The 22,676-nt window shown below is 46.6% G+C and overlaps 7 protein-coding genes across 7 annotated transcripts; 5 read left to right on the forward strand and 2 right to left on the reverse strand.

Moving 5' to 3' along the window:
- Positions 1 to 11,967: 11,967 nt before the first annotated feature.
- On the forward strand, positions 11,968 to 12,168 carry CCR75_001350 (uncharacterized protein; the record flags this gene model as incomplete). The annotated part of the gene is made up of 1 exon (XM_067959454.1): positions 11,968 to 12,168. One exon carries the CDS (start codon positions 11,968 to 11,970, stop codon positions 12,166 to 12,168), a length of 201 nt encoding a protein of 66 aa, XP_067815341.1.
- Positions 12,169 to 12,602: 434 nt separating this feature from the next.
- CCR75_001351 (uncharacterized protein) lies at positions 12,603 to 14,588 on the reverse strand (the record flags this gene model as incomplete). The annotated part of the gene is made up of 3 exons (XM_067959455.1): positions 12,603 to 13,760; positions 13,819 to 13,887; positions 13,971 to 14,588. 3 exons carry the CDS (start codon positions 14,586 to 14,588, stop codon positions 13,614 to 13,616), a joined length of 834 nt encoding a protein of 277 aa, XP_067815342.1. The 3' UTR covers positions 12,603 to 13,613.
- Positions 12,786 to 13,448, forward strand: CCR75_001352 (uncharacterized protein; the record flags this gene model as incomplete). The annotated part of the gene is made up of 1 exon (XM_067959456.1): positions 12,786 to 13,448. One exon carries the CDS (start codon positions 12,786 to 12,788, stop codon positions 13,446 to 13,448), a length of 663 nt encoding a protein of 220 aa, XP_067815343.1.
- Positions 14,589 to 14,660: 72 nt separating the features above from the next.
- Positions 14,661 to 16,193, forward strand: CCR75_001353 (uncharacterized protein; the record flags this gene model as incomplete). The annotated part of the gene is made up of 1 exon (XM_067959457.1): positions 14,661 to 16,193. The coding sequence occupies one exon, from the start codon at positions 14,661 to 14,663 to the stop codon at positions 16,191 to 16,193; it is 1,533 nt and encodes a 510-aa protein (XP_067815344.1).
- A 171-nt stretch (positions 16,194 to 16,364) lies between these two features.
- Positions 16,365 to 20,722, reverse strand: CCR75_001354 (uncharacterized protein). Its single transcript, XM_067959458.1, has 2 exons — positions 20,434 to 20,722; positions 16,365 to 20,361 (listed from the first exon to the last, which is right to left on the reverse strand). Exons 1-2 carry the CDS (start codon positions 20,638 to 20,640, stop codon positions 19,540 to 19,542), a joined length of 1,029 nt encoding a protein of 342 aa, XP_067814846.1. The 5' UTR covers positions 20,641 to 20,722; the 3' UTR covers positions 16,365 to 19,539.
- On the forward strand, positions 16,370 to 19,282 carry CCR75_001355 (uncharacterized protein; the record flags this gene model as incomplete). Its single annotated transcript, XM_067959459.1, has 1 exon — positions 16,370 to 19,282. The coding sequence occupies one exon, from the start codon at positions 16,370 to 16,372 to the stop codon at positions 19,280 to 19,282; it is 2,913 nt and encodes a 970-aa protein (XP_067814847.1).
- Positions 20,723 to 21,080: 358 nt separating the features above from the next.
- Positions 21,081 to 22,519, forward strand: CCR75_001356 (uncharacterized protein; the record flags this gene model as incomplete). The annotated part of the gene is made up of 2 exons (XM_067959460.1): positions 21,081 to 21,622; positions 21,683 to 22,519. 2 exons carry the CDS (start codon positions 21,081 to 21,083, stop codon positions 22,386 to 22,388), a joined length of 1,248 nt encoding a protein of 415 aa, XP_067815345.1. The 3' UTR covers positions 22,389 to 22,519.
- Positions 22,520 to 22,676: the final 157 nt, after the last annotated feature.

Below are 22,676 nucleotides of genomic sequence, written 5' to 3' on the forward strand. Positions count from 1 at the left end.
GGCGGGCACGACTTCGTGCGGCCACGCTCTACTTAAACACACCCTAGCACAGCGAGGAAGCGGTTTGACCGTCTTCTCTCACGTGCAGTAAGGTAGTTGGTGGGCGCCTAAGCGACCTCACCAAACGAACTAAGTATTTTAGAAAAAGTAACGTCACGGGAGCGGTAATCCGGCTCCACGGGCGCACTTGTCAACAAGGGAGTAGTTTTCAGACTGATCGATATTCAATCGGACTAGATATAAATTCTTATTTTTAGCCAATCCTAAAATGCCATCTCTGTAGATAGACACTAATATGTATTCCGAGCGATCTTTCTAGATACCTCGCGTAACGGATGACGCTGACCGAAACCCCCGTTAATGTGAATGCCCTCACGGACATCACATACACAAGGGTGGGTATAACACCAAGCGGTATGAGCAATTACATCACTCTAGGGTTTAAGGTTTAGGGTTTAGGGCTTAGGGTTATTGACCATCCCTTAACCACACAAAGTGTACTTGATGGGAATTGTGTAACACTTATACAACTCTAGCCCGTTACCCCCCCTTCAAGAACGAATTTATTTTTTGCAAATTCGTCAAAGAGGACAGAGGAATAGTGAGCTACTTTATGCGCCGCTTAGTTTTCCCATTTAATCTTGATATCTGTGTCTTACACGGAGCCGAATATGCCACCTAAAAGGGGCAACGGTGGTGGGTTTTCTGCGATGACACCCATGTTACAAGTCAATTCGTAAAGGTAGACAGAGGACACACAATCAAATGCAAATAAGTGTGTTTAGTTTCATTATCTCCTAGCTAGCTATCGAATCCTTCCCGCAGAAAAAATCATAACATGAAACTTTCACAGTTGCTTGGCGCAAAGATGATATCACAAACTGATACTAGTACCAACTTCTTGGTACACCAACTTGAAGCTTGCCTTTCAACACTTCTCTTCGTCGACACTGTCCTGACAAAACACTTGATCCTTGCTCTGTCATCGTCGACTCAGATCGATTTATTTAAAACCGATCACTTGACGCATCTCGACCAATTTCGGTGCCGCCAATGCCTTCGTAAGTATGTCTGCAGACATACTCGAAGTTTCTCGATATTCAGGCTTTATATATCCTCGCTTCGTGAAATCACCAACAAACTTGATGCGCACGTCAATATGTTTGGCCTTAGTCAAAGCTCTCTCACCGTCAAGGTTATTAAAGCTGCTTGGTTATCGCAGTGGCATAGGCTCTTCAAATCTCAAACTTAACTCTTGCAACAGTTCGCGAATGCCCAAAAGCTCTCGAGCAATAATGGATGCAGCTAAAAACTCAGTCTCTATGGTCGAAAGTGATACGCCGCCTTGCTTCTTGCACATCCAGCTCACTGGCATGCCATCACTCGTAATTAAGCCACCCGTGACAGATTTTCTGTCACCTTTGTCGGCAGCGAAATCTGCATCCTTGTACCCAACCACTTGTAATATCTCTGTTTCATCTTCTCATTCAATCATAGAAAGTCGCAATGTCTTCGTGTCAGACAGGTACATTGCAATTTTCTTGGACACCTTATAATCTCTCATCGTAAGCTTATGAGTCCTTCTTGACGCTTTATGCACCGCAAAAGCTATATATATGGTCTAGTGCAACGCGAAATCCATATTAAACTTCCCAAAAGTGACTGGAAAACTTTCATCGCAACCACACCATCTCCTCCAAATACCGGTAATGGCACAGCTACCAATTCTTAAGAATCGTTCTAGTCTTGAGTAATTAGAACACGCACCCTATGTCCCATTTCGAGACCATGCTCCTTCAGCATGTCCATAATTCCAACTTCTTCATCAAAAGTGTACCCATCTTCGTCTTTATATTGAATACGCATACCCAGAAACTTGCGAGCACATACAAATTCTTAAATCGATAGTGAAATGAGCTCATCAAAAAATGAATACACAGAACCCTGATTACTTCCTGTTACCAGAAGGTCATCCACGTAACCCCAACAATCAATAGATGATCATGTGTCCATCTTAAGTGGACACACATGTCCGTGAGACTTTAATTAAACCAATGTCGACAATTTTTGGTGTAGCAATTTACTCCATAGTCTTCTTCTTGTTATAATACATATTGTGCCTTCTTCAGCTCCAAAACAATCTCATTGTTCTGTGAAACACCATATTTCTTCTTCAAGTCTTTTGCAATCTGCATTACCTGCGGTACATAAATGTAAATGTCGTGATTATCTTCCTTGTCTGCTTTAACATAAGCGTTTGGAACATCTCCATGCTTCGCAGGCACCTTTCACTTTCTTGCCAGTGCGAAAATCATCTTCACGGACATATTAATCACAGCAGCAAAAGCAACTCCATCGTTCACTCCGAAGATTTGTTCATTCCCACACGCGACCAATCTCGCCTTCAGTCGCTCGATACCACCTTCTGCGTCGCGCTTCGTCTTACAAACCCACTTTGAATGAAGTGCTCGAATTGTTTTGGAGCCTTCACAATATTCCAAACTCCACTGTTCTCCAAAGCTTGCAATTCTTCAGAAATTGCCTTCATCCACCCTTCCTTGTGACTGCTACGCATAGCTTCACCAAAGTTTCTTGGGTCAGATATTGTGACAGCAGTGACAACGTCATCAGGCATGGCTGAACTCTCAGTTCTTTGTCCCTGGCTTGAACGTTTATTCGCCGATCTTGTCACAACCTTCTTTTTGTCCACGAAGTCCTTTTCTTCATCTTCTGTGTTTGGTCCTGACGATTTGTCGCCTCCTCTAAATCTTATTATCTTGAATTACTTCCCTACTGAACTTGATCTCGCGCGGAGTCATTATCTTCCAGACTAGTAGCATTCTGTAGATACAATTCTTGTACTTGCTTGTTGGGTCTTGTTCAAAGTCTCAATATTTTGAATATGCGGCGACCCAACAACCACTTCTTTGGCAGGTGAACACGTTACCCTTTCGTTTCTTCATCAATGCCAATGATAATCCCTTTTTGTCCTCTCGGCGCAAAATTCTTCTTCTTGGGATCTCTGTAGACTGTACATGGTGACCCAAAGACGACAATCTCACCGAGCGACGGAATCTTGTCGTCAGCACCTTTATCGGCGACATTCTCTCATCCTTCGAATTTGTAGGGGCCCGGTTTAAATATAAGCAGCATATTCAACCGCGTCACCCCAGAAATTAAATTGTAATCCTGAAGGAAATATCATGCAATGGGCCATATTCATTATGGTTCGATGCATGCGCTCAGCTTTTCCATTGCTGGCTGCGTTTCTTGCTTCACTTCGCTGTCTTGCAACGCCCGACTTCTTGCAGGAGAAATCTACATTATGGTACTCTCCTCCTGGGTGCGTGCAAAGAACGTGCACACGACAATTAATTTTTTTCTCGAAAAAAAGTCAGGAAATCTTTAAATTTCTTTGCCGCAGCGTCTTTAGCGCGAGCAAGAAACACACGGCAATAATTGCTCGTATGATCAACGAAGGTGATCATATAACTATTATTCAGCCGATCCTTTGGAGTCATCGGACCTTGATGTCCGAACAGAGAACACCTCTAACACTGTCAATAGGTGAGTGTTGCCCAGAGTCTTGCCTTTGCTGTTTGTTCTTGGTCTGTTTGCCTTGTGAGCAAGTGTGACAAAATTCGCGACGCTTATTCGTAAGCAAAAAATCACAATACGTATCTTTAGCCAACTTTAATATCGTTTTGTAGTTTATATGGCCAAAACGTTTGTGAAACTCCATTAAGCTGCCTTTTTAAACAGCGGAAGAAACTTGGACACTTGCTTCTTCACCTAAGACCGCCATTATAACTCCAACCGGTTCAACATCGTTGTCCATCACTCGAAACGGCACCACAAGAACGTTTCCAACCAATTGAACATCAAAAACCACAGCACCAGCAACTGTGTTAGACAAAGCACGGTTTTGACCATTGCATCCAAGTGTGTAACCCTTTCGGTCCAAGATTCTATACGAAATTAAATTATGCTTCACGCCCTCAGCAAAGTATACATCCGTAAGAGTCAACACACGCTCAACTCCACAAGCCAAGACTTTAATTGTCACAGTGCTTCTTTTGCTTATATGATGCGGCTGTCCAGCGGGTTGATGACAAACCTTTTCACACGGCTCAACATTTTGAAGCTATGACTCAACACTGAACAAGTGTCTACTGGATCCAGACATCGTATTGTTGACTTGAGACTTCTTCACAGCAAACGACAAATTTGTTTGAGGTCCTTGTGGTCGTTTGCGTTTGTGACACGCTCCCTGCAAATGTCCCACTTCGTGACAAAAAATGACATTTGCGCAATGTCGACCGGAAACAGAAATAACGATTTTTCTTGTGCTCACTTTTTTCTCGCCCGAGATTTATTTCTCTCCCAGTGTGTAGCTCACATGCTTGCGCAAAGTGAGCGAGCTGTTTTGCTTGTACCAGGTAATCCGTTCTCGTGTTGTCAACTTTTGCCAGTAAACTGTCCGCATAGCCTCAGAGGCGTATTGCACAATATTGTCAAAAACCAAATAATCACCACCGTGTCCACAAACTTCGAAAATGGCCGTCAGATACATATAATATTCTGGCCAACTTCGGTTCGGGGTTTTACGTTGCGTAAAAAGTTTCATCGCTTGGGCTGGTGTTATACTGGTCTTATATGCTTCAAGCATTTTCTCCATTACGTACTGCAAAGTGGGTAATTGACTTCACCACATCGCAACTTGTCTGTCATAGTATTTCTCTGCAGTCCCAGAGAGATACAAGTCAAGCAAATCCACTTTAACTTTCTGTGGCCGTTCAAATCCACAAGATGACTGCGCCAAGAAATTTGTCGCTTGAATCTCCGACCCCACTCCAAAAAACTAGAACCAAGTTCTTCGAACAATTCGCGTCCATCAAATATCCGAATGCCGAGCTTCTTTTGTCTTGCATCAGGATATCGCACTTGAAGTATATTTCCTTGTGTATGACCATATCCGTTTAGGTCCTGATGTTGCACGTACCCATGCCCTCCAGTTTGGGGCAACGTACCAGGAATTCCAAGTCCTGGTGCAACTTGACCGCGAACGTCCTGGTTGGGGCCATTATATTCGGGCTGTCCAGCGCCAAACCACTTCTGTCCTTCAACCGGCCTCCTCGGAGTAAATACCGGCGCAACGATGAACCCTTCCAAGCTGTCCATATGCATTCTTGTTCCTCTTACCGAAGCCAAAACAAACAAAATTGAATATCTAGGCGGAGTCATAGGCGTGTCCCTATGTCTCCCACGCCCTCCCTCGGCTTTCATCAACCTTGTCTATGACTCCTCAAGCCTAGCCGGACATCCGGTTACTCTCATTAACACCAGGATTGTTCTGACGCGTCGTCACTCCTGGTGGTCGCATTATCCCACCGCATGGACAACACCCGGCTTGCCCTTCTCTTCATAATCTTCATGCTCACTGGCCCTTTGTGACCAGTGCCAGGGGCTGCTTCCGCATACGCGCCGTCGCGCGTGTCACCCCTGAGTGCTATGGGCTCATAACCTTTTAGAAGGCAATACACAAAGGTAGAGACATGAAACACACAATTAAATGCAAAAGAGAGAAGGTTATTAGTTTCGTTCTCTCCTGGCTAGCTATTAAATCTTCCCGCAGAAGAAATCATTAAATGAAACTTCGACAGTTGCTCGGCGCAAAGATGATATCACAAACTGATACTAGTACCACTTTGTTGGCACATCAACTTGAAGCTTGGCATTCAACAACCCACTCAACCACGCGCGAAAGGCACGCGCCACATTAACACGCCGCTGTCGCTCAGTGCCACAGTTACAACACCGACAGCTACTGCTGCTGTTGCATTAACTCGGCTGAATGACCCATCCCACTTTGACAGTGAGGATGTCGATCCGTCGCTCACTGTCGACTACAATGAGTCGACCCCGCTGCCATCACCTCATTATAGTGATGAGGATAGCGAGCTTATGAGGAAGGATGGTGGTGCTTTATTGCTCATCCAAACTTTACTTATTTCTTTAACATGAAGACAACAAAGTTTTCTAATGCTGTCTCGTCGTCTGCGCTGGCTAGCGCAGCGATCATTAATGAGAGCGCTGCCCATAAAGGCGCAGCTGCTTCTCCGTTGGGTAAAATCACAACGTCTTATGTTAATACCATTTATTCATGATGGTTTTGACATAGAGGAGCCTGAATGTAAGGCTCTGCCGACGACACGTGAGCGTGCTCAGTCGGTGTCACAAGCCAGTCGTATCGAACGTGGCTGTATGACGGGTGGCATACCACTTATGCCTTTCCATCTCAATGGCCTCGTGCCAGTGGGCCGAGAGTATCGCTCCTTGAGCGTGCTTACATGAATATTATGGCGTTTATGATGCATGGAGGTCTCAGGGGGAATTGCTTGGATGTATTCCACCGATCCCGGTCGCGTTGCGTTGAAATGAAACGCCCAATCGATACGAGACAGAATTTACGCGCCGCAAACATCCGCATTCATCCGCATTACGCTGCGATGAAACAGCGGTCTCAGCGAATTAATTTCGCCCGCTTGCGTGTGAAAGAAATCATGAGCGTTACCGTACCCCCTGTTTCTTGTCACTTCGCTACTTCTGCTAGTCCATTTGAGATTAGCGAAGAGACCTCAGCTGGTACTCGTTTTCATAGGCATGTATAGCTGTTTCTGCGCGTCGTGTACATGTCTCATAGAACACTTGGGTGTGGCTGTGCAGCCACCAAGCCAGGAAATCAATACGCAGGGTATCGATCGGATCACAAGAGTCACAGCTCTTCGGGTAACCGCTTCATTGAACGATGATCTGATATCTTTGCCTCACGGAGCGGTAAGCAAGCAACCTTACAACAAGAAATCGTTGACTCCCACCCGCATCCATCAGTGCAGGCGGTGCTCAATAAGAGTGCCGATTTGGCCCACCTTTTCGCGGCTGCCTTACCTTCGTCCATTCAGTTGCAGGCGTAAAGCGCTGCTGAACGACGTATTGTGGATCTCGAGTCGAGTCTTGCGACTGGCCTCGGATCTTTATGACGTCGAGCGAAGGCTCGTCAGGGTTTTGAACGCCTGAAGACTCGCTTGGACCTTCTGGAGAAGATAATGCTCAAGGATCCGCGTTACTCGCGTGATGTCCCTCGCTCTCCGAGTCGTTTACGTTCCCAGGGAAGGAGGAGGTCGGAAGCAAGTAAATCACCTCTTTTCTCTCCACCATCTGTTGGGGATATGTGACATCATTTGGGTCTGCATAACGTTTGACGGATCCACGTAAAAGACGGGGTGCGTCATCATGTATGGCGGGGCGATGAGCCTATAATTTAGGTCTCTTACCTCTTCTACCACCGTAAAGGGCCCAATGAAACGCGGCAACAACTTCGTAGTACCTCCAGGTAGTACAGAAATTGCATTTTTAGGTAGGGTAGCAGTACTTAATAGTACTTTTTCACCCACTCTAAAGCGTTCATTATTTTTGCGACCATTTCGGTCCGCATATTCTTTTTGCTTGTTCTTTGCGCTTGCCGTCGCGTCACGGACTTTTCGTGTGATGGCTAATCGCTCATCCACAAAGCGTGGAACTTCGCAAGCACGCAGTATAAGTCGCGACTTATTGTGAGATAAGTCCTCTGACGTCCACGATGACCACTTATTGGTGCATCGTGGCACTCATACATGATGCGTGAACGCCATTATGGGTGGGGTTGACGACACAAGGTGTGTCGCCAGCAATGGCTGTATAGTACAGTAACCCATTGCGTGCTGCGTATCGATCTGTTGAGGATCGATACAAGTTCGACAACCCTTTAAGGATTGTTGGGGTGAATTTTAAGGTAATCCATCAAACCTTTAAGAGCCTTATCTTCTTGGTAGGCTCTTCTAACGTCGTCAAGTACTTCTAACGACGGAACACTTACTGTTGCAACATTGGGCTCCTGTTCACTGTTGATAGTTGCGATAGTGGGTTATCCTCACTGCTGTTTCGCGCAGCCGGCTTAAAAGCGGGCTGGCGCGGAAGGGCATCAGCGACGAAATTAAGTCGTCCTGGTTTATATTCTACGCAGAAACTATACTCCGTGAAGAAAGACAACCATCTCGCCTTTCTTTGCGAGAGGTGTGGGCTGTTTACGGCCGTACATATAGACACATGGTCCGTGCGTAAAATGAATGGTCTATCTCCCAAGAGACAGACCCAAAACTTATCCAGTACATATTTAATGGCAAGGAGTCCCTTGTCATGCATTGAATAGTTGCGTTCAGCTGGTTGAAGCTGACACGATTAGACGACGCGCTCTGCGCCGTCTGCGTCATATCGCATCAACGTACAGCCGATTGCAAAATCACTGTCATCACAGACCACATGAAGTGGACTTTCTTGGTCTGCAATCGCCAGGATTGGCGATTTCATCAAGCTTTGCTCGATACCCTCAAAGGAACGATAAAATCTGCATTCCATGACCGCTTTACATTTTTCTTACACAAAGAAGAATATGTACTGTCATTTTGGCGCGATTGCGTGAGTACTTGTGCAGGTACGCCGCTAAGCCGAGGACTTTCGAAGTCCCTTTACAGGCTAATCGGTGATCGCCTGGATCTTTTCCGGATCTTGTTTCGCTTGGAGCGAATAAACACGTCTTATAATTTACATTCAATTGTGCCTATGCATAAGTGTACCTTTGGGACGTGGGTACGATGTACTCCAACGTCCGACTTTCCATTCACGGCGAAGACGTCATTAAAATAGCTCGGTGCAAAATCCTGCACCAATCTTAACATATTGTTACACATCTATTAAATCTCGCAGGCGTATTACTAAGTCCCTTTTGTATAACTAGCCACTCCCATAGCATTCCGCTGGGGTACTTACTGCTGCGAACGGGATATCCTGTTCACGCATAAGGATCTGATAGAATCCGTCCATCAGATCCATTGACGAAAAGATAGTAGTTTCTGACATACCATTAATGATTACGTCTTTTCGTGGTATTGGCGTTTGAGCCGGTACCGTTGCAGCGTTAAATTTATAAAACGCATGCACAATCCGCCATCCTACTGTTGCTTTACGCACACGGAAGGTTGGAGGGCTATGTGGGGGGAGCAAAGGGTGCCCCGATGCAGCTAGTAGCATTTCGTAGTCCGTTCAACGGCCTACGCACGTTCCATCCAACAAGGACATGTTGGATGAAGAAAGAGAGAGCTTATAAGCCCCTCAAAAAGGCTATCACGCAACGCGTGAAAGGTTCACTTATTTAAGTGGCCGTGAATGGAGAGCGATCGAACGCATGAGATCGGTCGTAGGCGGGACAGCCGTTGGCGCCATGCTGTTCACTCGGAACACAGATGAACAACATGCGACCATACCCGATATATTCAACTAAAACTCAACGGGGCACAGCAAAAAAAAGCCTTGCTTCACCAGCAAGGCTCTCAACAGGCGGAGTGTTGAGGGACAGGGTGCTCAACAATTGGTTGCTTCACCAGCAAGGCTTTCAACAGGCGGAGTGTTGAGGGACAGGATGCTCAACAATTGGAATTGCAGCATTTACATGGTGCTAGCGGGTTGACGCTTCCACGTCGACTCGAAAGCTTAAAGATCGAAATCTCTAAGTTTAAGGCAGTCGAAGACGACTGGTTGATCAAATTGGATGACGCCATTGAAGCTCGCCGCATCAATGTTGATACGACGAATGTGAAATGTGACATGTCCAACTTAGCCGGACGCGCCAAATCTTGGGCTAAAAGGCTCAATTCACGACCTTTTGGGTCGTATGAGGTCTTAAAGCCCCGGATCAGGCAAACATTTGAGCCACCACGTGCCGAATTCAGGGTTCGAGCCGAGCTCCTGGATTTGAAGCAGGGCAAGCGTGAACTTCACGATTATGCCCAGCACACAAGATAGCTGGTCAATTGTATCGTGAGTTATTTAATTGATGAACAAACACAGGTAACTGTGTTTATCTCAGGTCTCCTAGACGGTCCTATTAAGCCTCACCTGTTCCGGCTTAAACTAGAGTCGCTCGACCAAGCGATCTCTATAGCGGAACAGGAGGACTTCAGTCTTCAACACGCTAACGTCCAATCTGGAGCATATCGTCATCCGAGACGACAAGAAAATGGAGGTCGAGAACCTATGTACATCTCGTGTGTGGAGAGCGAGAAACCTCGCTCTTCAAGTCATAAACGATTGCAGTATGCAATCGTGTCAAAAGACGGGCCTGGGAGGCTTTGAAGACAAATTATTTATATAAAGATTTCATCGAATTCAAGGATGTATTTTCCGAGTCCGTACCGTGCGAGTTGCCTAATAATAGAGGCACTCGACATGAAACTGACCTGATTCCAGGTTCGAAATACTGTGTCACGAAGTAGTGGCCATTGCCTTGTGAAGCATTAGCGATCGACAAATTCTTTAACGATCGCTTTGGAGTGGGTCGTATGAAAGAGTCACGCCAGTACTGAAAATGTACTAGTCGATGTACACTAATTACAGTGAAGGCGGGGCGCTTCGACTACTTCACGTACACGATGTGTAGAGGAAGGTTTTTAGTAGCTAAGAAGTCTTAGCTACTAAAGGTAAGTTCTAAGGCATAAGAATAGCGAAAAAGTAAAATTGTATTTCTAAATCGAGTTCCTACGTAACATTTTTTATCAGCTACTGAGTTTGTTATGTAATAACAAACTATGTATGGCGCCTACTTGCGCACCGCATAGTCGTGTCTTGTGACGATTGACGAATGTCTTATTGCGTCTATATTAAAAAATTGGTTATTCTGGGACGATAAAATCAAATTTATTAATAAAGATAATAAATTAATACTTCTTTTTTTATTTACTCTTATAGAAGATATAAATTTATTATTCAAATAGTATTTATGTAACGGACATCCCGTTACAGACATCGTTTGTATGGGAATCTTGAAACAAGTAATCGCACCCTATACATCGGGCAAACAACCGGCAATTAAATTGTCATTAGTACATATCATAGCGATACAATCATAAACTGGTAAAAAAATCTTCTGTGTAATTTTTACGATGCACCGGGTAATTTCATCATTGGTTTATGTGAGGCTAAAGGATCTAGATAAATTTGTCGAGCAATGTTTCTTCCAATAAAAGGCACTGATTCAAACAAAATCAAAATTTAGGTCATTTACGCAAAAAATCGGATATTATCAAGAAAAAACGAAGCTTTTATCAGGTCGGGGTATTTATTTACAGTTCATGCATCAGCCAACGCGAAAGGTTTATGTCCACAAAGACGTCACAGGATGTTCCTACCGCGTGGAAAATGGAATGACAGATGGAGACCAGCTGCCTGTCTCGACGATATTTAGATGATAGTCTTACGGTATTACAACAGATGCCAAATTTGTTGACTGTCAGCTGGGCTGCGACACTCGAGTCTGCGCGGCTGATCGTCTCGACTCAGAAAACAGCGACAAGTCCACGTCACACCAATAAAACGCCTCGACTCTGATGCAATGTGAGTCTATCCCATTCTATTTATGACGTGAGACAATAAATTTGCATTCCGAAACTCCTATCAGATTCTCGGTGCGACACCTGCTTGACCAGCTTCGACTTTTCTTCAACCACGTTCTAGAAAATATCGGCCACCTTTTTGGTCCTACACGTCGTTTCAAGTTGACCTAGTCACGTCATTGCCAAAGGCCCCCCCCCACACGTTGCGACATCGTCTTCGTTGATCGTATGAGATTGGCGCACTTCTCGCAGTACCATTTTATCAGGTGGGAGAGAGACGGGGTAAAAACATGCAAACACGGCCGTTGGTGGCGACATGTGGCGTTTTTTTCGTATATACATAAAACATGCATGAGTACTTCCTCCTTATCTGTATGAGACAGGTTACCCCCAAATCTGTAATTTTGTACTCTGACCACCTTCGCTCAACACAAGCTCCGGCGTATAATTCCCAGCGCTGAATTCTGGCGTTCGAAGTGCACAAATGGTGTCTCAGAATCCGCACGGTGCAATTAATAGTTGCCAACTCGGTATATGTCAAGTCAGACACTTGCGATACCTGAAAGGATTGGCTGCTGAAAGGTCGCGTATGCTCGTCGCAAGCACGTTGGCGTTCGACCGAGATAGTTTTCACAGGATGGATGACAAGCGTAGTAATGTCGCGATGCTGGAGATTGCACGCTAGATAGAAATGAACAACTGGTGCTTCTGGCGTGCCGTTCATATACCCATGCGTAAAAGACCTTAGTGTAGCGACTGATGCGAATTGTGGTAAAGCACGTTAAAGGGAATAGGCCTATATATTCATAAGACAAACATTGCCAGCTGCTCTTGTCCGACTAGGCTTTGACATAGTGGCAACGTGGATGCAAACCCACGTGGTAGTAGAAAATCAATTAGACTGCAATATGTTGCTTTCGCCAATCCAACGTTGTTTTCTCGTTCAACCAAACGTCACCTATTCCACACGGCTTTGGAACGAAAATCTCGACAGAAGGGAGCTTGTGGCCGGCACGAAAGCGACACCACACACTCGTCGCCATCGTTGTGCGGTTGTACTTCGTGCGACGCTGCGTGAGATATTCCACGCTCGGAAGTTGGCTTTGTGCTTTTTAATCTTCAACTACGGTTACAGGTTAGTGTGTGTGTGGTGTATCGCAAGAGTGTCCAATCGCTGGAGCCAGCGGGTTCTCGACCACTGAGTCGTTGTGGCCTCATTACGAGACTTTCCGCCTCCTAGCGATCCCACTAATTTCACATAAACCCTTCAAACGACCTTTCGATTGACTCGAAATACGAATCATGAGTTCCTCGTGCGTCGTCCCGGTGTCTCCTGTTGCAGCGCTTAAACGTGCACGCGGTGCCGACGACGATCTATGCCTGCTTAAGGTCAACAAGCACGCAAGCGACTCCTCGCCACACTCGCCGCGTGCCGTGGCTGCAGCCATGCTGGCCCAGCGGCAGCAGCAGATCCTTCGCCACTACCAGATGCAACAGCAACAAACTCGTCGCGACGAGTCTGTGTCACCCTTTGTACTCGCGTGTGGCAATATCCGCTACGCTATCACTTTTATTCAGAACTCGCGGCGTCACGCGCTTGCATTGTGTCTTCAAAATCAGTGGGAGCGTGCGCTCACGGTTTTGGAAAAGATTGAGCGTGCGAATGACAAGATTTCACGTCAGCGCCGAACGAAGGTGCGCGAGCAGGCCAATGCCAACGTTGACCGCATCTTTGATGCTTCTGCGATGCCAACCCAGCTACCGCAAGTGCCGTCGCCGACGAAAGCGTGCAAGCCGAAGCGAAGTGTTCGTTTCTGCGAGGAAGTTGAAGTTGCCGTAATTGAAGATGTCGACCGCTCGCCCGCTCCCATGCCTGTGCTTATGCGCGATGAAATTTTGGTGTTGCGTGCATCGCGTCCGATCCCACTTCGCAACTTTTCCGAGTTCTGGAGCGCCTCATTGTAAACCACCAATTTCGATGTTTGTCGTGTGTGTGTTCATTAGTACTCTGTAGCATTACTATTTATTACGTGAGGCAAGAATATTTCAGTTTGTATCTGTTTTCATTTCTTTTCTATTTGAAACTATCGTAAGCTTTTGTCAATGCTCTACAAAATTACAATTTTTGCACTAGCACCCGAGGATTGTTTTGTGTTGCAAAGTTGGTGGCAGTCGTGCCTGAATGCATTTAATAAGCTCTTTTGCTTGATATCGCGGCGAAAAGTGGACGAGCACAAGTGTGCCCACATTTTGAAACAGCTGATGATGAGCCGCGAGCTGTGCGAAAGCGGTTTAGGAAAATGGTAAATTGCCTAGTTACAGCATATACACACACCTGGTCGAGGTGAGTGTGACCACGGGCTATTGCGTCGTCAACTGTCATCTTCGAGTCGACATAAGTGGCCTATAACATATAGAAAACGAAGGAGTTATCGAGACAATTTATTGCGATGAAGTTTAGTATTGCCGTGCCTCGGTGATAAGCACTCTAACATAGAGCAAATCTTTCGAACGGTCGTCATCTGATGCTGCCGTAAACACTTCAATAGTTGTGTCGCCTGTATACGCAACCTCGGGCGTCAACTCGCAATTAGTAATCTCGTGGCCAGCGCGCTTCAGCGCCGCAATGTCGGCACTGAGAAATTGCTTGTACTCGGGTTTTAATCGGTTCTTTTTCTCGTACAAAATGAAGCCGAGGCTGGGTACGCGATGTTTGGTTGGCACAGCTCGAACCACGTATTTGGCTGAGATGTGCACCTCATCGAAAGCCTGAAGTGGCACGATTGTAGCTGGTAATGGTCCATCCTGCATTTCAGCGCTACTTTCAAATAAATTCTTTAGATGCGGCACAATGGAGGCGAGGACATAATAGTGCGCCGGTGCTAATTTCAGCAGAACTCGTCGAGCTGCGTGAATTACTATGGCACCGATGTGGTCGATATGTCCATGCGTGATAAAGATGTGCGATTTATTGACCACGCGACCCATGATGCAGCCTAGATCAAACGCCACGTCAATTGAATTTACATAGCAGCAAGATTCAATCCCAGCCACGCAGCGAATATGCAGCGAATACCCTTCAGCCTCTACGACTGTTGGATGCATGCAACTATTTTTTCGTAAAAAAATAAAATTTGTATTTATTTTCCTAGATCTCGATTAAATATACTTTCATTCATGACTGATGATATACCCCAACAACGGGTCGCATTGGTGCTGGCAGTGTGCTTGTCTGATCTCTTGCTCACGGGGCTTGTGTTTGGATGGGCTCCATTGCTCTTGCTGCTGCAAGAGGAAGGCCAATACCACGAACTATGCGCGGATCCCAGCGCCTCGACGTGCGTGGCGCAGGAAAATCGACTAAATCTTATCTTCGCAGTGGCATCCGTCGTTTTGAACGCTGGAGCATTGCCCGTTGGCATATTGCTCGACATGGCAGGACCTCGTGCGACTATCGCAACAGCTGCGATTATTGAAATTTCAGGCTTGACACTACTAGCGTTGGCCGACTCGCAATCTTTTGACGTCTTTGTACTTGCGTACGCATTAATTGCATTTGGAGGGTGTATCACCATGATGGCTTCGTATCCTGCCAGTTTCCTTATTATGCGCTATCAAACCGCAATTCTTGCGGCTATTAGCTGCCTCTTTGACGGCAGTAGCGTCATGTTTCTCGTACTTTACGCAGCCCACGAGCGCTTTAACTGGACGCGTCGGCAATTGCTCTTAGGACTCGCTGTCGTGTCGACAGGTGTGTATTTACTCTTGATTTTTCTATGGAGTTTAAATGCAAATAGTCTACGCTCGAAACAAAAGCCCGGCGGCGTCAATGATCCTGGCGAGATCGTAGCGCCACAGCGCGAACAGTTGCTAGATAATGAACAAGCTACTGATGAAACGTACGGGAGCATAACGTTTCGAAGAAGCTCTCAGACTGTCCTGAGTGGCAAAGAAGATGACGCTGCGTTTCAACTAGTGGATATTGACCTCCATAAGCAAGTGAAATCGTTTGAGTTTGTCTACATTGTGACTTACGCAGCTGTACAGACGCTACGAGCTACGATCTACATTGGCACGACGAATAAGACGCTTACTAATTACGGCGATCGTGCTCATAGCTATTTCTACACGAAAGTATTTAGCTTGGTGCTGCCGATGGGCTTTTTCTTCGTCCCAATCATTGATTACATGGTCGAGACACGAGGATTGTCCAAGGCGTTGCTCTTTACAAATGTCCTCGGTGTGCTTTACAATACGGTCGAGCTGATTCCAATCTTACCGCTACAATGTCTTGCTTTTATCCTGTTTACAGCATTCCGTGCGTTTTTGTACGCGATTCTTTCGGCCTTTACGGCCAAGACGTTTGGACTGAAAAGCATGGGCTCTTTAATGGGCATTCTCTTTTCAATTAGCTCCGTAGTGAGTCTCCTCGAGTACCCTGCTGTTTACGTTACAAACGTACTCTTTAACGGTGATTTAATTGCGGTGAATGCACTATCGTTACTGTGGGGGATGTTGATGATCCCACTGACGCTATATTTGCGCAAGTTTGAACACAACCAAGAGCAAAAGCGGCGATCGGAACTGGCGCATCAAGGCAACAGTAAGCCACACGCTTACAATTCGCTTGAAACATACTCGTCCCTCATGGACACACCGACATTTGGAGTTACGTTTCTCCGCTCGCCAAGTAACGCGCCACATAACTAACTAACCATTCCAGGAGGATACGTTTCTAACCAAATATATGTTTTTACTTTCCTTTAGAAATGTACCCGAGTCTTTGATAACCGTTTTAAATATATTCGCTACCGGTATAGTCCCCATTATTGGTGGTTCCAAACAAGCGAGAGTTACGAAGATACTGCCCCGACGTTCTTCTAGTCATGGCGAGCAGGTTCTGGGCCGGTAGTTCGTCTTCCGAGGAAGAAAGCGATGTGTCGGATGTCTCCGATGTCGAAACGACGCAGCAACAAGCCGCACGTGCAGCCACGCGCTGGGCCGTGCAATCCGACTCGGACTCGGACGAGGAAGTGCGTGTGGTCAAGAGTGCGAAAGATAAGGCACTTGAGAGCATGGCACGCCATTGTACGGGTCTACGGAACCACATGAAGATTAATGACTGGACACAGATTCAAACGGAATTCGATGAATTAACAAAACAGCATGAACGAGCCAAGAAATCCACAACAACGTTGCCAGTCTTTTACCTTCGTACAATGGTAGCGCTGGAAGATTTCATGGCGGAAAAAGTCAAGAGCAAAGCTGAACAAAAGAAAATGAGTAAAGAAAACAGTAAAGCATTGATTCGAATGAAAGGAAAACTCAAGAAACAGCTCGAATCCATTCGTTTACAAATTGACGACTTTCGCGCAAACCCCATGGATTCCAGTGACGAAAGTGCGTCCGAAAGCTCGTCATCCGACGCATCATCCGATGACTCGGACGCATCGTCGTCTGCGGTGTCGTCCAAGGACGAGAGCGAGTCTTCCGGGTCCGAAGACGAAAGTACCGACGACGAAAAGTCAGGTTCTGACGACGATTCCGACGATTCCGATCGTTCATGGCCAAGCAAATCATCGTCATCGTCATCGTCTTCGGAGGATGACGATAATATGCCCAAAGGACGTGCACGATGGCTGAAACAAACGCCTATACTCACGAAAACGACAAAAGTCAAAGGACCTAAACTCGTGAAACAGCGTGAAACGCGACGTGAATCGGAAGAGGCGATTCCAAAGGTGTTGATTGAAGAAGAACTCAAACTCACACCAAGTCAATTTGATCGTCGTGTTAAAGAAGTTGTCGCGATGCGTGGTAAAAAAGGTATCGACTTGTCCGAACAGATTACACTCATGCGAAAGCTTGCGCTCTATGCACGTCGTCTTGGCCCGGCTCGTCAAATTGTAGCAACCATGTACCTCGTTGGAACGTCCGTGTTTGATACGTCTTCGAAGATTGATCGTGTCATGTCGGCTCGGCATTGGAAACAAGTGCAAACGAATGTCTGTACGATTTTAAATTTGTTGGAGAAGAACCCAGAGTTCTCTCTTGCTCCATTATCGTCCGAAGATCAAGCGGATATGGTCCGTGCGGGTCGTGAAAAAGTTACTGCTGCGCAAATTGCAGCGGCTGCTGCAGAAGAAGCCGAACAGGACTTGCACTTTGTCGATACGCTTCCTCCAGCAGGCACGAAAGGCACGATTAAAGTATCGGGAGATCTCGTGACGTTTGTCGAGCGTTTGTCCGAAGAGTATATCAAAGCATTGCAACAAACCGATCCTCATACGAGCGAGTACGTTGCTCGATTGTATGATGAAAGTCTCTTGTATGACGTTGCCGAGCGTGTCCAGACTTTATACGCTCGTAAGGACCCTCAACGCGCAGCAACAATGGCCTTAGTACGTGCCGAGCTCCTTTATTACAAACACGATTCGGTCGCAGCCGCGCTCTATGAAGCGCAAGCCAAGCGAGCAAAGTACGGTGACCCTGTCTTCCTCCATCCAGCATGCACGAGTATGAATGCTGTCAAGCTGACAGACTGTAGTGGCGCCATTGTTCATCCAGCGTCGGTACTGGGCCAACCAAGCGTCGACGTGGCTCCAGTTGATATTGAAAAGCACTTGCGAGACGTCTGTCGCTTTGTGTTTCAACATGGCGACATTCGCGCGAAAACCCGTGCCATGTTGTGTCGGATTTACCATCATTCGCTTCACGATCGGTTCCACGAAGCACGGGATTTGCTCTTGATGTCCCATATTCAAGACAATATCACGGATGCCGACATTCCAACGCAAATTCTCTTTAATCGCATGATGGCACAGCTTGGTCTATGTGCGTTCCGTTGTGGCTTGATTTGGGAAGCCCACGCGTGTCTTTCCGAGATTTGTACAGGGTCTCGTACAAAAGAGTTGTTAGCCCAAGGACTGCAATCGTTTCGGTACGGCGAGCGCGATTTAGAGCAAGAACGTCTCGAACGTCGACGTCAAGTTCCGTATCACATGCATATTAATCTTGACTTGCTGGAAACGTGCCACTTGGTTAGTGCCATGCTTCTTGAGGTGCCAAATATGGTCAATCCGAACGTGACTGACCGAAAACGTATCGTATCGAAAGCTTTTCGGAAGCTCTTGGAGTTCCACGAACGTCTCGTGTTTGAAGGTCCTCCAGAGAATCCACGGGATCACGTTGTCGCGGCAGTGAAGCATCTTGCGCAAGGTTCCTGGCGTCAAAGTGCCGAACTCTTGGTAAGCTTACCAGTTTGGGACTTGTTTCCGGGCTTGAACGTTGCCGAGCGGGTTAAGGCCATGGTACAGCATAAAATTCAGATTGAAGGGCTGCGGACGTACTTGCTTGCGTATAGTGCCGAGTACGACTCGGTATGTCTTGATCGTCTCATGGAAATGTTTGAACTCGATGAGAAGACAGTGCATAGTGTCGTGTCCAAGATGATGATTAATGAAGAGCTTCAAGCGGCGTGGGACCAGAGTTCTCAGGCTATTCTTATGTACAAGATGGAACGCTCGAGTCTTCAGACAATGGCTCTGCAATACTCGGACAAACTCGCGCAGATTGTTGAAAATAATGAACGGATGATGGATTTACGCTCAGGTACGAGTAAAGAGGAGTGGAATAATCGTCGAGGTGGCAACGACGGTCGTCGTGGAGGAAATGGACGCATTGGGTTTAGTGCTGGAAGCAATCGACGTAATGAGACTTCCAATAGTCGTGATGGGTTCCGTCCAAGACGTGGAGGGGGTGGTGGAGGAGGCCGAGGACCTCGGCAGCAGCATCAATAGATCCTGGCATCGGTCCATGGAAATAGCACGTCGCAGAAAGGCTAATTTACTACGAATTAAGATCTTTCTTTTACGTAGAAATTGTGTGCACGTCCGGAAATGAGTACCCGCCACCAATTTCTTTTTTTTGGTATTGAAAAAAAAAGGAACCCATGATAGGTGATAAATCAATCGCTATTAGTTTGTTGTTGCTCGCGTTTTTTGGTCGTTCCTACGTTTGCTTTTTCGCAACACAAAATCCTTCCATCGGGAAGACTTCACGACTCCGTAGGAATCGTTGCTTCCGTGGCCACTGTCGCCGCCACTGGCTCGGCCGTTCCTTCACGATCATGGCTCACGTCACGATTCCCGCGCCCGCGTCCGCGTCCTCGTCCGCGACCTCGACCACGTCCACGACCATTATATCGCTCCCGACGGAAATGACGAGATTCTTCCGCAGCATCGCCTTCTTCGGCTTGTTCGCCACCATCACTTCCCGTATTCTTCTTTCGCTGTCCTCGCCCCAACTTGCGGGGTGTCTCTCCGTCTACAGGTTGTTGCGCCTCGCCCGCGTCGTCTCCGTCCACAGTCGTCTGGACGGTCTTGACACGTCCTCCATTACTATTGCGTCCACGACCTCGTCCTTTGCCACGCTTTCCACGGCTAATCGGCGCAGCTTCGCCCGCATCTTTTTCCTCATTCGTTTCTTCCGTAGTAGCAGTATTTTCGGCATCCACATGGCTATTTTCTCTGCGTCCAGAACGTTTGTGTTGAGCTCGCGACTTTTTAAACTCACGCCTGTCAAGAGAAGGAGACCCTGCCTGGACCTGGTCCAGTGGAATTGGACTCTGGTAGCCCGGATCATCGCGTTCCAACGCATCAAGCGACAATTGAATCGAAATGCCAGGAATATGGCGCGTCGTCTCAATGCGATCTAATCCTTCCTCGAGTGGCTCATACACGTCCACGGTCTCGATCGATGAGATGCGCGTCACTTGGTGCAAATTCGCAACGCGGTGCTTTAGTATTTCCGCCACGGTCACCGCTTTGCTAATTGCATTGCCCATGGCCTTTAATACTACGCGACGTTCATTTTTTTCCTGCCGATAAAAAAAAACCATGCCATTGAGGTCTTTAATAAACAGGTACTCCCATTTTGACTGTCTACTCACCACGAAGAGCCCGTTGGCATACGAAATGTAGCTCCGCACTTTTCCCTGTTGCGTGATGCGGATCTCATTGGGATCGGCTTCGACCTTCTGTTCCTCACGACGAGGTTTCTCCATGCGTCGGTACTTATCCATATCAAACGAGCAATAGACAGCAAATGACCAGTTGTCAATGTGATGGCTCCGGTCGCAAGAAAGATCTATGTACATCAAATGTAACAACGTGAAGTGAGACAACTTCAGAATGAAGTAACCTTTGTCATAATTTTTTAACAAGCTAATTAAAAAGCCTTAGCATCTAATGGAATAACTTTTGGCGATCGAAAAAATAGTCGTTAACAGTGGTGCAGTGCCGCTGTCGTATCAAAGTACTAGAGCTGAAAATACATTCTATGGTTTTACCTAGAAGTGGCTTTTTTTGTCAAGCACGCTACGCCTGTCAAACACGATCATCTTCCTGAAATCGCGTGATATCCAAGGAAATCGAATTTTTTAAAAATAACGAGGAATATCTTTCTATGTCCGATTGCCCAACGAACAAGTATCTTTCCACTCCCAGCTAGCCAATAAAACGTCTGGGAAAAGCCTTTTGATCAAAGGCAACATTGGCACCTGTTCATTCGTGAATTTGCCACAGAAACGGCAAAGCCATGGTCATGACCACGGTATTCACAATACTCGTCGTAATCTCTGCGCTTTTGCGTGTCGAAGCCCAGCAAGATGGATGCCGGTGCAAACGAACCATGAAAGGTCGCGAACATCTGCATCCAACGCGAAACTCGCTCCCTGTCTTGTCACTCGACGAAACACAAGAGCTCGAGCAGCTCCCGAAACACTTGGATTGGTGTGAACGCGGTTTTTGTGTCCCCAGCTGGAATCAACACATTCCGCAGTACTGTGGCTCGTGCTTTGCCCACGGCGCCATGTCAAGTGCGCAAGATCGCATCAAGATCGCGAACAAACGTCAGAATTACACTGGTGCCGACGTTATGCTGGGGCGTCAGAGTTTCCTTAATTGTGCCCCCGGCCACGGACTGTCGTCTGGCTGTGATGGTGGCGAAGCCTCTGACGTGTACGAATTCATGCTCCGCTATGGACTACCAGACGAGTCGTGTTTGCCATACAACGCCACGGATCACACAAAATTCCACGCGACTAATGGCACGTGTCCTCCACACGGCTACTGCATGAAGTAGGCCTTTTCATTCCGTGGTCGTGGCTTTATTTTCTAACAAATGTATTGGTGTCGTAGTTGCATGTACACTCCTGAAAGCCGCACGGCGCCTGTGTGCTTTCCTGTGACCAAGATGGTGCGCTATCGTGCCAAGAGCTATGGCCACTTGTCGGGCGAGTTAGCAATGATGAAAGAACTGATGAAAGGCGGTCCAATTACGTGCGGCATTGCGTGCAGTTATGAGTTTAATTACGAGTACAAGGCTGGGATTCTGGAGGACAAGACGGGGTTTTTAGATCTCGACCACGATGTCGAGGTTGTTGGGTGGGGCGAAGAAGATGGCGTCAAGTACTGGCATGTTCGCAATTCATGGGGCACCTACTGGGGGATGAATGGATTCTTTAAGATTGTACGTGGTACGAATAATCTGGGCATTGAAACGGATTGTGCGTATATGGAGCCCGACATTAGCAAAGAAGAACTCGTTTGGGAGGAGAAAGAAGTTTATGGAGGCTCGATTTTTGGCATCGTTCCGTTTAAAGAGACTGCAAAAGAACATCCAATTTTAGACACAAGTGCGGATATCACTCGACCCGAGAATGACGTTCTTGGTCACGAGTTGCCCCTCTTGGAATCGGATGCAACTCGTCGTCGAAAGGAAGATGGTATTTCTACCGTTCTTGCGACGATGTTTTTCGCATCAGGCTGTGGCTTTGCCGCTCTTGTTGCGGTCGTGGCTCTAAAAGTCCGTGGTCATCGATACGTTTATCGTGCGATTGCATAATTCAAAAGCCTCGTATCTTCCGTGTGTCTCTTGGACCATTGATAATCTTTTTTTTTAAACATTAGTGCTTTTAGATCGAAATTTTCTTAGAATAATACAATGATTCTATATTACGTTTCGAAATCGTCATACGTCCCTGATTCCAAGCAGCTTATATATAATAAATACTAAAAAAAATCATGAAAAATCCATGCAAGCCTTTTGTGCAGTACAAGCGGTCAAGGCACGGAGCTCGTTATCAGCAAGAAACTTGTTTATTGCATCGAGGCATTCAGCAGGCTTGTCTTT

Source organism: Bremia lactucae, linkage group LG3 (assembly GCF_004359215.1).
Source record: "Bremia lactucae strain SF5 linkage group LG3, whole genome shotgun sequence".
In the NCBI taxonomy this organism is placed as follows: domain Eukaryota; phylum Oomycota; class Peronosporomycetes; order Peronosporales; family Peronosporaceae; genus Bremia; species Bremia lactucae.